Source organism: Pungitius pungitius, chromosome 7 (assembly GCF_949316345.1).
Source record: "Pungitius pungitius chromosome 7, fPunPun2.1, whole genome shotgun sequence".
Lineage (NCBI taxonomy): Eukaryota > Metazoa > Chordata > Actinopteri > Perciformes > Gasterosteidae > Pungitius > Pungitius pungitius.
This window is the reverse complement of record NC_084906.1, coordinates 1,165,140-1,179,006: the sequence shown is the minus strand read 5'-3', so window position 1 is coordinate 1,179,006 and position 13,867 is coordinate 1,165,140. Positions and strand designations below refer to the sequence as shown.

Genomic DNA, 13,867 nt, shown 5'->3' with positions numbered 1-13,867 from the left:
TGTCTTATAACAGTTTTAAATAACTACTCGCAAAGCTTCTAATCCGCATTTGACTTTCTGACTTGTATCTGCGACCCCTGCAGCAGCGCCGACCTCAACAGATCCTCCAAAGCGTCCTCAATCCGCCTCCTGCACTGCTCACCATTTCCATCTCGTTGTGCTTTTTAAGACTTTCTTTAGCTTCATGCCCTCTTTCTGCCGTGCCTCTCATTTCCTCCACATAAATCCCTCTTTTCATACCATCTTAACCCCATGACTCATCTCCCACTCCTCCCCCTCTCTTTCCTCTCCTGCAGAACAGTTTCAGTCAAACAAGGAAACGAAGCACTCGCTAATCAGTCCGAGTAATTGATAACACTCCTTTTTCAGAGTAATACTCCACATTTGGTTCTTTCAGCTCCCAAGACAGGCATCGTGTGCTTCTTAAAGGCCTGCTTTTTTGGGGGGGGGGGGGGGGGGGCATAGAGACATCACAATAGGTAACACTTCTATCAATACTTGTTTTCTCTAAATCAGAAAATGATACAAATATCACGAGGAATCCCATGAGATCCTTTCCTTTTTTTTTATTTCAACATTTATTACAACACCACCAGTTTTTCAGCCTTGTGAGTTTGCTGAAACTTAAATTTAGTGGACCTCATAGAAAACACGATTCCTTTTACTGGTCACTTCAGTGGCTTTATTAAACAACGTTAATAAGACATGGATCACACCGATACTGGATGACAGCCAGCTAGGGGAGGGAAAAAAAACATCAAGTGCTTTTTTTTTTGTTAAGTTGATTGTACCATAACGCAAGAAATTATTTCACAGGTTTCCAGCACTTTACACAAAGATGACAACAAACACTGATTTTGTTTTCCTTTTGGAAACTATTTTAGTTTCATAAGTTACGATCAGTTTTAATTGCAGGTTACATTTTAAGATTCTCTGTGCACCAACATAAACAGAACATGAATGGCTTTCCCTTCAGGATGCTGAAGCATCCCTACTTGTCGGCACTCATTACATACTTTGAATGTCTTAAATTAATGTGGCTGCAAACACCTGGCTCTTTACACTGAAGCTCTTTACTTTCTAATCTTTAAATCTTTTAAAACCTCAATGTGACGTTATTTTGCCCCCCGTCTGTACTTTGTAGTTGTGTGTTTTCATGGTCCCGTTAGAGGGACTTTAGTCTACTTTTCCCTTGGGAGGATTCCATTGAAGCTGAAGTCTGGGTCTCCAGACGCAGTCCTCAGGGAGACAGGAGGAGACCAACAGAGCTCAATGGTGGGAAAGTGAAGTACCACACTCACGCAAAGGGAGATACACTTATTAGCTCGTCTTATTGTAGTTTACCCACATTGGAGATAAACCAGTGCTTTGCAGCACTTGGCCTGCGAGGCCGCACATTTTCCGGTGTGTGTAACGCTAAGTATGACGTTAAAGTATGTAGCACCGAGGTCATCAGACTTGCATAGTGATTAGAAGACTTTTCTTTCACCAAGTCAGCATCTCCGTAAACATCAACAGAGCCCCGGGGCCTATGTTTCTGAACCCCAAAAATGGTTTAGTGCAGACAAGATAAAAATTTATAAGATAAGGAGCACCGACGATGATTTCCCACTAATCCAGACATGGATCTTAAATATAAATCAATCATTTACAATATATTCCTTATAATCACCTAGATATAACAACTAAATGTAGTCAATTCCAATCCTTACTTTTGGCATTGGTATTTGTTTTCAGCAGTGTGGCTTTATATTGGCCTTGATCCGTTATTTAGTTGTTTTCTTTGTCGTGTTTAGTTTTCCCTCGAGATGATGAAATTGAAGATGAAGTTGTGGTCTCAGAGAGACAATCTGATGAAGGAGAAAGAAAAGAAACAAGCAGTGCACGGGAAATATTGTGCAGAGAAATCTGTTGGAAGGGGATATTTTGGGAGGGAAAATATACCTCAAATATCACTGCAAGCGTAGCTGAAAGAGACATTATCCATCCAGTAAGTACATCTCGTCGCCTCAGTTTCAGCATTTTTGTTCAGTTACGCTAGTCACCAACAAACAAATGAAGAGAAAAAGCTCATATCCAGCAGCATTGGCTTTTTTTAATAACAATAAAAATAGTCAAGAAACAACTGGTTTGTAGCCAAAGCAAGCATGTACAGTAGTTGGCCAGTAAAAGTACAATAATACAATCTGTAAATACACAACTGAATACTGAAACAAAATCTAGGTTGGACAGAAGATAATAAAACAAAATAGCTGAGGTCCACTTGTTTTTTCTGTTAACAGCTGGTGGAACTTCACCTGTGTTAATGCATCAAACCGCTGGTCCTCACATCAGCAGCTACGAGCTACAAAGAAGCCTTTTGTTGGTCATAGTCATAAAGTGGATTTCGGCTGAAAAGGGAAAGAAAATGCTTGTATCTTAAGAACGTGGTCACAACAAAAGAGAAAATTCAGTTAAATAATGTGGAATTTTTAATAAAACTACATTCTCCCCCCCCCCCTCCCAAAAAAAATAAACATTGAAAAATGATATCCCTGTTTGCTAGTGCGCCATTAGCCGGTACGGTGGCGAGTCTGAACCCTGCGAGGCAGTCAGGAAGTATATGTGATCAGTACATTCAGTGGATATTCTAGACTCTTCAACTAATAGGCTTTAACTGTGCAAATATATGTAGTCCATGAACAAACCAAACACAAACCTTCAAGTTTTCACTCCACTGAATCAACACATCCTACCCTTAAACATGTTAAGAAACAGCCGTTTTCATGTAGCTGTGAAACTGCCGTGGAGAACAATCACCACCGAACAGCTAAAAATGTCTCTCTTGGAAAAGGCCACTCCATTTGGGACGAGAGGTCCGGCTGGTCCAATGGTTTTCCCCTCTGTCCGTTGGGTTGAAATCCACCGGGACATGTGAAACACCAAAGGAACCTGAGGGGTAAGGGTCCAGCACTTCCGCGGGTCAGAAGAGGGCCACGTCAGTAGTTCCTTGCAAGTAAAAAAAAAAAAAAAAAAAGAGAAAATCTGCTCAGCCAAAGACCGCTTATGAACTCCAAAAGTCCTCCAAAGTCCAAAAGGAGCCGCTGCCTTGCTGTCAAACCGGCAGAGTGGCAGTTAGAATCCCCCGGAGCACAAAGGGTCAGTAACACAGACGGTCCCGTACGGCGAGGCGAGCAGAATCGAGTCCACGTGACCATTGTTCACTGGTTCAATCGCTGAGGTGGCAGTCACACAGCTCCTTGTGGATTCTCTTTCGGATAAGCGGCATGTCCTCCTGGCTGAAGAGAAGAGGCCGCTTCACAGAGAGACACCGGCAGTACTGACAGACCGAGAAAAAAAGACAGTGAGGGGAAGATGACCACAGGCAGACGTCCATAATAAACCAATGAGCAAAAGGCAGGAAAGGCAGCTTCATTTGATCAAGTCTCACCTCAAGAACAAAAACTCCACAGTCACTGTCGTTTTTCTGCTGAGGAATACCCTGAGGGGGAAGAAGGCAACAGACCTGTCATGGACTGTTCAAATGCAACTCAAGCAACTCAAGCAACAACACTCATTAGCATTAATTAGTCCTATTGTAATTTACTTTGTGTTGCCGAGTCTTCCATTAATCCGAGGCAACTCAAACGAGTTTGACTGACATCCAGTGTGCCAGGCAGCGGAGATGATTTCAGGTGAAGTGCACAGCGTGAGGATTAAGGTCAGGGGTTAAAGTTACCTTGATGATGGTAATCTTCCAGCCTTTCTGGAAAGCAGCCTGTTGCTTCTCCCTGGCTTCAGACTGAAGATACTTCATGATGTTCTGACATGGAAGCAGCCACATTCGGACAGACACAGTTATGTTGAGCACAGACGTCACTTTGCCGCTGTGAGACAGTACTTTTTGGATTTGATAAATGTTTACTACATGTCAACATCTCTAAATTTAAGTCAGATTCCAGTACGCTGTCCTTTGCACAGGCGAAACTTGATGAAAAACTTGATTACTGATGATCTTGTTTGTTCCAAAATTCAAATGAAACCAAAGACCTGTAACAAAGAACTACAAAACACATCAACATGCAGAGGCCCTCACATCGGTGGTGTGTCTGAAGACGATGCCTTGGCTGTCGTAGTAACTGATGGTTTTGGTTGCCATGGTGACTGTGATGAGAGACCAGTGGATTTCTAAATGGATGGGAAATAGCAGCAGCCACTTGGAAAACAGATCCACCTGAAATAATCAGTCAGTCAGTCAGCCCAAAACACCATATGAACTTTGTGACTTTGTTCACTGGCACGGATTCCAGCGAGGTCATTGGTGGTGATTTCACGCATTACTGAAGATACCTCACATACTTTATATTGTTAGCTAAATTAATTTAGACTGCGGATTCAATGAAAGAAAGCTTGTACTGAAACGCCAACTAAAAAAAGGAAACATAAGAGTGACATTGAAGTTAAAAGCACTACGAGTGTTACAGAGAGAATCCAAACTGCTTCACCATCCTTACTTTTTTAGTCCATCTCTTCACGCCATCATAACCTTTGGCAACCAGCTGCTTGTGGAAAAAGCTGTTGAAAAAGTGGACCTGCGAGAGGGAAAATAATACATGAATCAATTTTATGTTTACTTAATAAAACCATATAGAAAATTTAACTCATACACGGACATTTTTTTTAAGCATACAATGAGACCCTCACTTACCTTGTGTTGCGTCGCCTCCATGATGAGTTCACCATACATGTTGATAATCTGAGCAGAAAGAAAGAAAAAACTAAAAATGAAACACTATCTGACATCACTAAAACAACAAACGCTATCTTTCTGCCACAAAAGACAACAAAAGGTTGTACGAAGCTTCATCCAGCTTCACCTGATCATTAAGCCAGTTCTGTTCCTCCAGCGTGCCAAGGTCCTCCAGGCCCAGGGTGTGTTTGTTATACGACACCATGAAGCCCGCGATGGGAGCAGAGGCAAGCCCCGCCCTGTAACGGCTCATCTTCCCTCTGATGTCCAGCTCCCTAAAGCAAAAACAAGGAGGGGGGGGGGGGGGGGGTGCACTAGAAACGTTATGCTTGTACAACGTTATGCAATCGTATGAAAATGATGATGTAAATGATTCATGTTTTGGTTCATTGTGTCTTTAGATAGTTGTCAATGTCCTGTTTGTAAAATAAATCTGAATCGAGGATTCACTGTGATTGTTGTAACTATTTCATCTGTAATAGGCCTTTAGTAACTAGGTGGCTGAGATATACTGAACCATCGGATAAACCCTTAATCATTCAGGCAGAGTGAGTGAGTGAGTGAGTGAGTGAGTGAGTGAGTGAGTCCGGCTCCTCCTTCAAGCACTCATGGACTTTGAGGCGCGCTCCTGTTTACTCGTTGAGGGTTGTTGGCTGTCCCCCCTGTCAAATTGTTGAGTGTTTCAGGGTTTTAAATCGGGGAGTATGAAGTATAAAACAAATACCCACAATTGCACATCGTGTTTTTTGACGCTGTCATGGTGACATATGTGAGAGCAAAGTGCTGTCCCATTTGCATTTACAACATTTCAAACCCTTACAGACTCACACACTTACCAGGCAGCCCTGAGGGTTCAGGGTTTAGGGTCAACATCGAGATTGTGTGTGTGTGTGTGCGTGTGTGTGTGTGTGCAGACTAACTTGCTACTGAGGTCAGAGTTGCTGTTCTTCTTCAGGTATTCGAGGACATCACTTTCTGTGAGAGGATTAAAACTGCCGTACTTCATGTAGAAGCTCTCCAGAAACTCTGAAAGAGGAGAAATATTTATCACTGAATCCTACGCTCTATAAGCTAACAAGTAGGTTATTCTAATATATTAATATAAACGCACATTGCTGATATACTTCATTCACCCTTGTCACTGAAACAGTTTAAGCATAGTTCTTCGCATGCAAAAATAAATGATGCCGACAACATGTTTTCCTAGAACACGTTTGAAGGACAGAATTGAAATTGTAAAAGAGAAAAATTTCATCCCTATTTCTTATGTGCAGATGTTCATTTTATTCAACCATGTAAAATAAGTTAGTGGGTCAGTGTTGACCTTCAATCTGATCTTAAAACAAAAATGTCTCTAGGGCCTGGTGGACTTTTTTTATTATGTACTCAATGACAAAAAAGAAGAATGAAATGGGCAACTCACTGTAAAAAGTGCCTACACGTACATATTAGGTCTTAGCCCTATAATTCTGACCTTATTTAGCAAATAAGAAAAGGCACCGGCCTCAGCACATTTTTGACTTACTGAGAGCTGAGAACACATCTTACCGTGGATCATATCTGTGAGCTGCTCCAGCCTCTCTGTGTGCTGCTTTTCTCCATCCAGCTCCTGTCTGTTTGTTTTCTCGGATACTGCCTCCATCGCCACCCCCAGCCAGGTTCCCGGTTGACAGTACAGCCCGTGATCTCTTAATGCCCAGCTGTACTGCATGCTGAGAACTGCAATAGGGCCCGGGAACGGAGGAGCAACCACAGTCGGAGGAGACGTTTCCACCTCCATGAGAGTGGAGCAGTGGGCGGTGTTTGTTGGACTGGTGACGTCTCCGTTGGACAGAGTTAGTGGAAACATCGAGATTGTTCCGTCAGGAGTTCCGTCCACCTGCATGTCCAGGTCCAGGTCCAGGTCCTGGGCAGATCCTGACCTTGAAGCATCAGACTGTCGGCACATAGAAAGAAGGCCATTTTCCATTTCTTTCATTGTGTTACCCCCCTTCGTGTCTTCTTCAGGTTCGGTGTCACTCAGGTTTACCGTGTCTCCATTTCCAAATGAAGATTTAATTGAGGTGGGATCATTCTGCCCACCATGGTCCATATCCACAGCTCTGTTTTGTCCCTGCACAAACACTAATGGAGACACATCGTCCACTTTTAAACCGTAGACAACACCACCTAAACCTCCCTTCTCTGTTCCACCTTCTACATACGTATCTGATGCAGACAAAGCTCCCACCATTCCCCTCCCTCTAACCACTTTTGCTCCCCGGCCTGCTATTGTAGACACCATCATCTCCACATCCCTACTATTGTCTCCTTCTTTACTCGCTGACCCTGCTCTCAACATGTTCTCCATTTTTTGTGTATTCCTTTGCTCTGGAGCAACATAGTTCCTTTGTGGTGTATCCTGCAGGGAGACTGTGACAGGTGGAGCAATTTCCGCTTGGGACTGTGCATCATCCATAACTGGAGGGGCATGCACCTTCTCATGGCCGCCATCTTCATCCCTTGCTTCCACCACATTCTCCGCAGTCAAATCGAAACACCTGATTTGTGTCAGCTGGCCCTGCACTTTTCTTTTCGGGGTGTCTTTGAGGTCCCTTCCAGCCCCCCTTCCTCTACCTCTGCCTCTCCCCCTCCATCTGCCCAAGGTCGGGACATTGTGTCCTGTACTGTTGGGGCCACAACAGTCACAGGCCTTAGGGGTCCTCTTCCTCCCCGACGTTCGGCCATTGACTTGGCTCAGAGTGGTGGTGGTAGGTGAGTGGGACCAGGAGGAAGCTTTTGTTGAGGGGACATCTGGGCCAACGGGGGTTAGAGTGGAAGGCTGGGTTAAGACGGAGTTAGAGGTATGGTCTGTGGCGAGGACTTCGGCGGGGGTCAGGTCCTGATCTGTGGTATTTCCATGAGGAGGCACAAGAGGAGGAGCAGCCTGAGGAGGAGGGGCCGTAGCGGGAACAGTTAAATGAGGTGAGGTTGATGCTTTCATTGGGAATGCAGAGCCGCTGTGAACCATGACGTCCTCCGTTGGCTCTCCAACCCCATCCCCAAGACTCCACACGACTTATTTCTCCTTCCTCTTGATCCTGTGAATATTAGGTATTGTATGTTGCTCCTCTGTTGGTTTTTATCCTCACAGTTCCCTCCACGTTCCTCCTCTGGAGAGTACTTTTGATGCGTAGGAGGAAAAGGGATTCTCAAGCCTTTCCCAGTCTAGAACACGTCACATTCAAGATAGTCCTCGGTGAATAAACGGAACAGGAACACCACCATGGTCCCTTAATTAGAGCAGAGAGAGAAAGAAGTGCAAATTAAATAAATGTTAGCAAACCCGACTCAATAAGCTGTATCATTTAATAATTGCAGGACTCATTCAAAATTACTCGATGCCTCTTTCATTTATTTGATTTGTGGGTCAATTGAAAAACGGAACTGATAGAATCTTTAATGAACAGGTGGATAAGTGCTCATTTGTTTTAGCTTGCAGCTTTAATCACGTTTTGCGGTATATAAGGACTAAAGTTTGATTAGGTAAGTGAATTGACTGACAAGTTATTTCGTTTAGAAACGACTGTTGCATTCAGCGTAACGTATGCGAGGAGCATTGCAACAAGAATTCTTGAGCTGAAAATATTCAATGTACGTAAATGAGCCATTAGCAGCTTTACATCTTTATAAACGTATGCTGAAATTCATACAATCATTAACGTTAAGTTAGGAAGTTTAAAAAAAAAACTAACGTTACCTCAGAGAGTGTGACACTTGCAACCAGGGCTGCTAGATCAATACGAGACCGATTTAAGAACATAACGTACCATGCACGAATTCGATTAATAATCGCTTAATAAGTTTGGAACAAATGAGTAATCCCTTAAAGCTAGCTAAATTAGCTAACTGCAGCCAAAATACAAGCGTAAACACAAAGCACCGACTACACACATTTCCTCCATTTTCTGTAGGAAGTTGGCGACGTAATGCACTGCTCAATTTCAGATGCAATATGTAGTACAAAACAAAAGCATGATGTGAAGTAGAAAATAATAAATTCTTACAATACCTTGTCTATAAAATCACAAGTTTCATCTGACCACGATTTGAACAAAACAATTCAAGCCGTCGTCGCCTTATGATTACGTCACGGCGTCGGTCTCTGCTTGCGTCAGCTGGGTCCGGATGCTCCCCTCAACTACCTTCCACAAATCTCTCTCTTTCCTCCTACCTCGACTATTTACCAGTTAAATATTACGGCATTTTTTCCTGAATTTAAACTTCATGAGAGAAAGCAAGACAATCAACTTTACTCCTGTTTAATTTTCGTTCTGTTTGCTTAACGTGTGACCGAATCTGTGCTGCCACATAAAACAAAGGATGGTGGTTAATTGAATAACAAGTTTTGTATACTGATGAATTACATATAATTAAATATACATGGTATGGTCCCGGTTACCATGATGTTTAACTCACAAATAACTGACAACACACATTGTATTTTGGTAATATTTAATTACAAAAAAAACAGGCAAAAATAAATTAAACTAACAGTCAAAAAGATAAGTGATTAAATACATTTTCACTAGCTGAATGTAAATAAATGGTTACATACAAGACAATATTAACATGATAATTACTGGTTGCTTGACATTAGCCATTTGAAAATAGTGCTGATGCTTTAGCAAAACAAAGAAATATTTAACACAGGACTATCTATATTAAATGTCATATTGTATTGTAATGGGTTTATTATTACGCAAAGTAATGTTGCAGAAAAGACTAAATCTATCAAAACTGCAAGATTCAAAACAATTTAAGTGAAGATATTGTTCATTTAAACATATGAAAAACATTATTACAATATATTTGAGCTTTATTCAAGACGTCACACACTCTGGCTTTAAAAAATAATGCATCAGATTATGCATTGTAATGAACACAGTTAGCCTGTTGCTATACATTTCTATCTGTACATATGCTCAGTGCTATATCATTCTCTACTTCAAAACAAAAGGCATTATAATTCTCTTTAGAACTAACATTTGGCTTCAGTGATGTTAGAGGATTAGAAATGACCTGATTACTCCCATTTAATCAGCAAACAAACATATGCAAGGAGTCTTGCTTTGCACATGCACGTCCTGCATTGCTGTGGCAGTAATGCCAATCATGGTCATTTTTTAATTGTTGCGCTTTAATAATAAAAAAAATAGAACAAATATGGTTTAAGGATACATGTGTTAGACAATTGTAAATACTTAGTGTTTCAAACAAGCATCACGTATGAGTAAAGTTATTTTTTACAATTTGTACACCATTTGGTTGGAGAAGTTCATGTTTGTGAAGATGAGATTCGTGTGGCAGACGGTGACCGCTGTGGGGATTGGGCCTGGAAGAAATATGACAAAAAAGAAGGGTATTATCTTTTCACTAAAACATATTATGCACATTTTTAATGTAATGGTGAAAAGGTTACTATTTGTATTTTTCCCACAGCTACACAAAACAAGAAGTGTTTTCCTGTGTAATCACCATTAACTATCAAAGTGAGGCAGTGATAGCTGGAGTGTGTACAGTCTTGGAGACTGAGGTCCCGTTGCTGCCCTCTGCTGTTAACACCTGGAGCTGCAGCTGGTAAACACTGTCAGCCTGAAGACCCTGAACCATCACCAACCGCTGAGACTGAGGAGGATGAAGCAGGGTAAGTTCAGAGTAAAAACAAAAAAAAACAGAAAGAAAAAGAAGATTAACACACACACACACACACACACACACACACACACACACACACACACACACACACACACACACACACACACACACACACACACTAAACCTCTCTGTTCCTCACAGGTGCAATGGTCTGTGTCTGGGAGATGAGTGTGTCTTCATGCCCTTTCGTTGCCATGTTGACTCCTGATTGCAGTGTCCAGGTGAATTGGAACCCCTCCACAGCGGCCGAGTCCAGTGCATGATGGGATATCCTCCAGCGAAGCTGCATGAGCAGGGTGCCATTTACTTGTTGAAAGTCTGCAGTCAGTCGTTCTGGACGCAGTACCACTTTTCTGCCGGCCAGGAGGCGCTCTGACACAAACAAGACACAACACATGTCCTTCATTTATGAAAGAACACGCTTTTACATTTTTTTCTCAGTAGATTTAATGACCACAGTTTCAGCATTTTGATAGTTATCTGAATAGTGCATTTAAACAAGCTCATTGTGTGCATTAAAAAAGCTTTTTTGGCAAAGCTGTTAAAATGTAGTAACAATATACAGTATATACTTAGTCTTACCTTCAGTGTTGCAGGTCAAAGCTTTGTCTCGTCTGACATTGATGGAGGAGCAAGGCGGTGTTGTAACCCAGGCAACAGCCTCCAACCCTTGGTCAGCCTTCATCACCACGGCGACCCGGTACTTACAGGAAAACAGCAGGCCTCTGATGGTGTAATGGGTGCCCTTTGAAGAGAACATCCAAAAACTGACATATTACAAGTTTCCTTCAAATATACACCTTTCATTATTATTGTTTCCAAACCTGCATTACGTAAGCCTCTTGTTAGCTCCATGTTAAAACAAACAATGTAGTTTGAAGCGGCACTTGGCATCTTTTCAGTTTGGCAACTTCAAATGGTGACGAATGGCCCAACTGAACTTCGATGAACAGAAATTATGCTCTGTGGCCTAAGAAAAACTGCCAAAAGCACTTTGAAATTCATCAACCCACTAAGTCTGTGATCGCTTAAGTTTAAAGGCTGACTGAAGATAACAGTGGGCAGAGAGCTAATGTCTTTGAGTCCAGTTTCCTCCTGATCTAGGATCTGCTTGTAGGATCTCTATTGCGGCTTCAAACCCCTCCCTATATTCCAATAATTCAGCAAGTTAACAGACTTATGGTACAACTAATTTAGGCAGTGCAAGATTGTGGTGGAGGGACAAAATTTCATAGAAACAAGACACAATTTCACAAAGACAAAAATATGCCTGTATCATTATACCTGCACAGTTGTTGTTCTCTCCGTGCTTGTCACGTTAGTGCTGCAGGTATGTGGACGCCACCGCAATATGTACGGACCAGGATGCCGCTGCCTGCCTTTGAAGCAAAAGAGACACAAATTCACTACACGAGGGGACAGGTGTTGACATCCTGTGTTTAATTTTTATTAATTTTACAGGTTAGTATGACGGGATGAACGCCAACACTCAAGTTGTGTTATTCCTTGTAATTCTCTTTTATAATGAACTTTTCATTTATTGATTTATTGATATTTTTTCATAAATCTGCATCTCAAGCCTCAGTATATGCAGAGTACCGACAGTCATGGATTCTGATTGGCTGGAAGGTGGATTGATTTCGAGGAGCCGTCTGGTTAAACCGCATGATGGGTGTGTTCTAATTCAATGTGCATGTGGGTAAATACTGCAACAATGTGACTCAACCTCCAGAACTTATTTGAGTGTAAAAATGGTAGCTTCTCCGTCAGAGCGATATGTTGAAATATGTCATAGGAGAAAAGAGAATTAAAACTCCAATCAGATTTGCATATTTCTTTGGTTTTTTACAGATTTGTCTTGCTTTTTGTCGGTCATTAACTTGTTCTCAGTTTCAAAATGAACTCACCCTGGTGAGGCCACTTCCAGAACACCTTGACCTGCAGCTGGTTGTCATGGTAATGAGGGGCAGTGACCTCCAGGCGCAGATTGCCAGGGGGGACAGGATTAAGGTCAGAGGAAGACGGGGAGGAGGATGAGAGGGAGGGAGAGGAGGGAAGAGACGATGAAGATGACAAAGGGAGCTCGTTGGAGAAGTCTTCAGCTTTGGAGGAGAGAACAGAGGAGATGATTTGACGATTTGTCTTTTAAAGAGTGCAGTAAAAGTTACAAAAGATTTTGAACATCAAGCTCATAATTATCTGCTGTTTTTTCTTGCATTTTCACAGTAAACCTTTTATGCAGTCCGAGAATTTAAACTTTGAAAGTAGGTGTGGTTTCCTAACTATTTAAAGTAAGCATTATAGAGTAGCTTTTCTATTACAAGCGACATTCCAAAAATATATATATGAATTGACCAGATGTATGAAACCTGTTATATAACACATGTCATTTATAAGTATATTATATTGTGCCAGGAATACCATAGACTGGCAACAAGAGTGAAGCTGGTAGTTAGCATTCCAGGGGATTCACAAGTTGGTTTTATCTGGCCTAACTGGACTGGGTCAAATATTAATACAGCCTAATTATTAATGGCAATATGTTACATATAAAACTTTGGGTATGTGGCTTGATAATGGAGCTGCAGGTGGCTCTAATCCTCTGCCGCCATTAAGAAAAGCCACTTTCCACTTCATATGCAAGTTTAAACAGTGCAGCCATAGCTAGACCAATAATGCTGACAGACACTATATTCAGGAGCTCTGTATTGCTCTGTTAGCAAATCTGTGCTGTGGACTCTGCATGCAGCGTTTACTGTCATGACAAGTTAAACTAAACTGAAAAATGTGTACTTGAGTGAGATCATCGAATATAGTTGTATACAGTTTGTGTCAAATATACAAAGTTCACAATGATTAGGGAAGTGTGGTTTATTTGTTTACCTGTGTGAGTTATGGTGGTGAAGACAATTTGGGCTCTGTGACTTTTCAGCCTCATCTGGCCCCAATAGGCAACAGTCTGGACAGACAAGAAGTAGGAAGTAGCAGGCAGCAAACCCTGCAGCCAAAGCTCACACTGGGCCTATAACACATTTATAAACGGGAACATCAACGGAGAACTTGTATTATTATACATCTCAATCTGTCCTCGTTCACTTTCAATTGTTAGAGTTTGACCTGGACTTATATAGAGATGGTGTCAAATGAAAGATAAATGGTTTTCATTAACCTGTGTCCTTAATGCCAAACACAAAATCTTTTAGCTAACAGAGATACTGCTGCCTTCTCTTCATCCTCACAGAGCGGTGTGTTCCACATGACTCTGCTGTTTGACTGACAGCTCATTAACAGACTTTTAGTCAATCAGGTATGTCTGTCTGCTCGGATATGAGCTAGTCACAACAAAGAGATGGTTGGATGATAACAACTGTGTGTGTGTGTGTGTGTGTGTGTGTACACTTAAGACAGAATGAGACAAAAGCAGTTTCTTAGTGACGTATA

At 41.8% G+C, this 13,867-nt stretch overlaps 2 protein-coding genes across 2 annotated transcripts in view; both read right to left on the bottom strand.

Moving 5' to 3' along the window:
• Nucleotides 1-2,075: 2,075 nt before the first annotated feature.
• LOC119216977 (uncharacterized) lies at nucleotides 2,076-8,916 on the bottom strand. Its single transcript, XM_037470251.2, has 10 exons — nucleotides 8,781-8,916; nucleotides 6,278-8,001; nucleotides 5,650-5,755; nucleotides 4,857-5,004; nucleotides 4,688-4,735; nucleotides 4,494-4,571; nucleotides 4,076-4,213; nucleotides 3,719-3,802; nucleotides 3,431-3,481; nucleotides 2,076-3,319 (listed from the first exon to the last, which is right to left on the bottom strand). Exons 2-10 carry the CDS (start codon nucleotides 7,737-7,739, stop codon nucleotides 3,209-3,211), a joined length of 2,226 nt encoding a protein of 741 aa, XP_037326148.2. The 5' UTR covers nucleotides 7,740-8,001; nucleotides 8,781-8,916; the 3' UTR covers nucleotides 2,076-3,208.
• Nucleotides 8,917-9,247: 331 nt separating this feature from the next.
• anos1b (anosmin 1b) overlaps nucleotides 9,248-13,867 on the bottom strand; it is a 29,697-nt gene continuing 25,077 nt past the window's right edge. The window contains exons 9-15 of the mRNA XM_037468586.2: nucleotides 13,310-13,448; nucleotides 12,334-12,528; nucleotides 11,711-11,805; nucleotides 11,009-11,171; nucleotides 10,566-10,798; nucleotides 10,247-10,396; nucleotides 9,248-10,103 (exon numbers count right to left, since the gene is read on the bottom strand). Of these exons, the coding sequence (XP_037324483.2) occupies nucleotides 10,256-10,396; nucleotides 10,566-10,798; nucleotides 11,009-11,171; nucleotides 11,711-11,805; nucleotides 12,334-12,528; nucleotides 13,310-13,448 (966 nt within the window). The 3' untranslated portion in view covers nucleotides 9,248-10,103; nucleotides 10,247-10,255. The remainder of the gene's footprint in view (nucleotides 10,104-10,246; nucleotides 10,397-10,565; nucleotides 10,799-11,008; nucleotides 11,172-11,710; nucleotides 11,806-12,333; nucleotides 12,529-13,309; nucleotides 13,449-13,867) is intronic.

Coding starts and splice junctions, on each gene's coding strand:
- LOC119216977 (XM_037470251.2), bottom strand. CDS start 7,739: ATGGTTCACAGCGGCTCTGCATTCCCAATGAAAGCATCAACCTCACCT. Junction 4,572..4,687: donor TGGAGGCGACGCAACACAAG/GTAAGTGAGGGT, acceptor TCCCTCTCGCAG/GTCCACTTTTTCAACAGCTT. Junction 3,803..4,075: donor TCTTCAGACACACCACCGAT/GTGAGGGCCTCT, acceptor CTTCCATGTCAG/AACATCATGAAGTATCTTCA.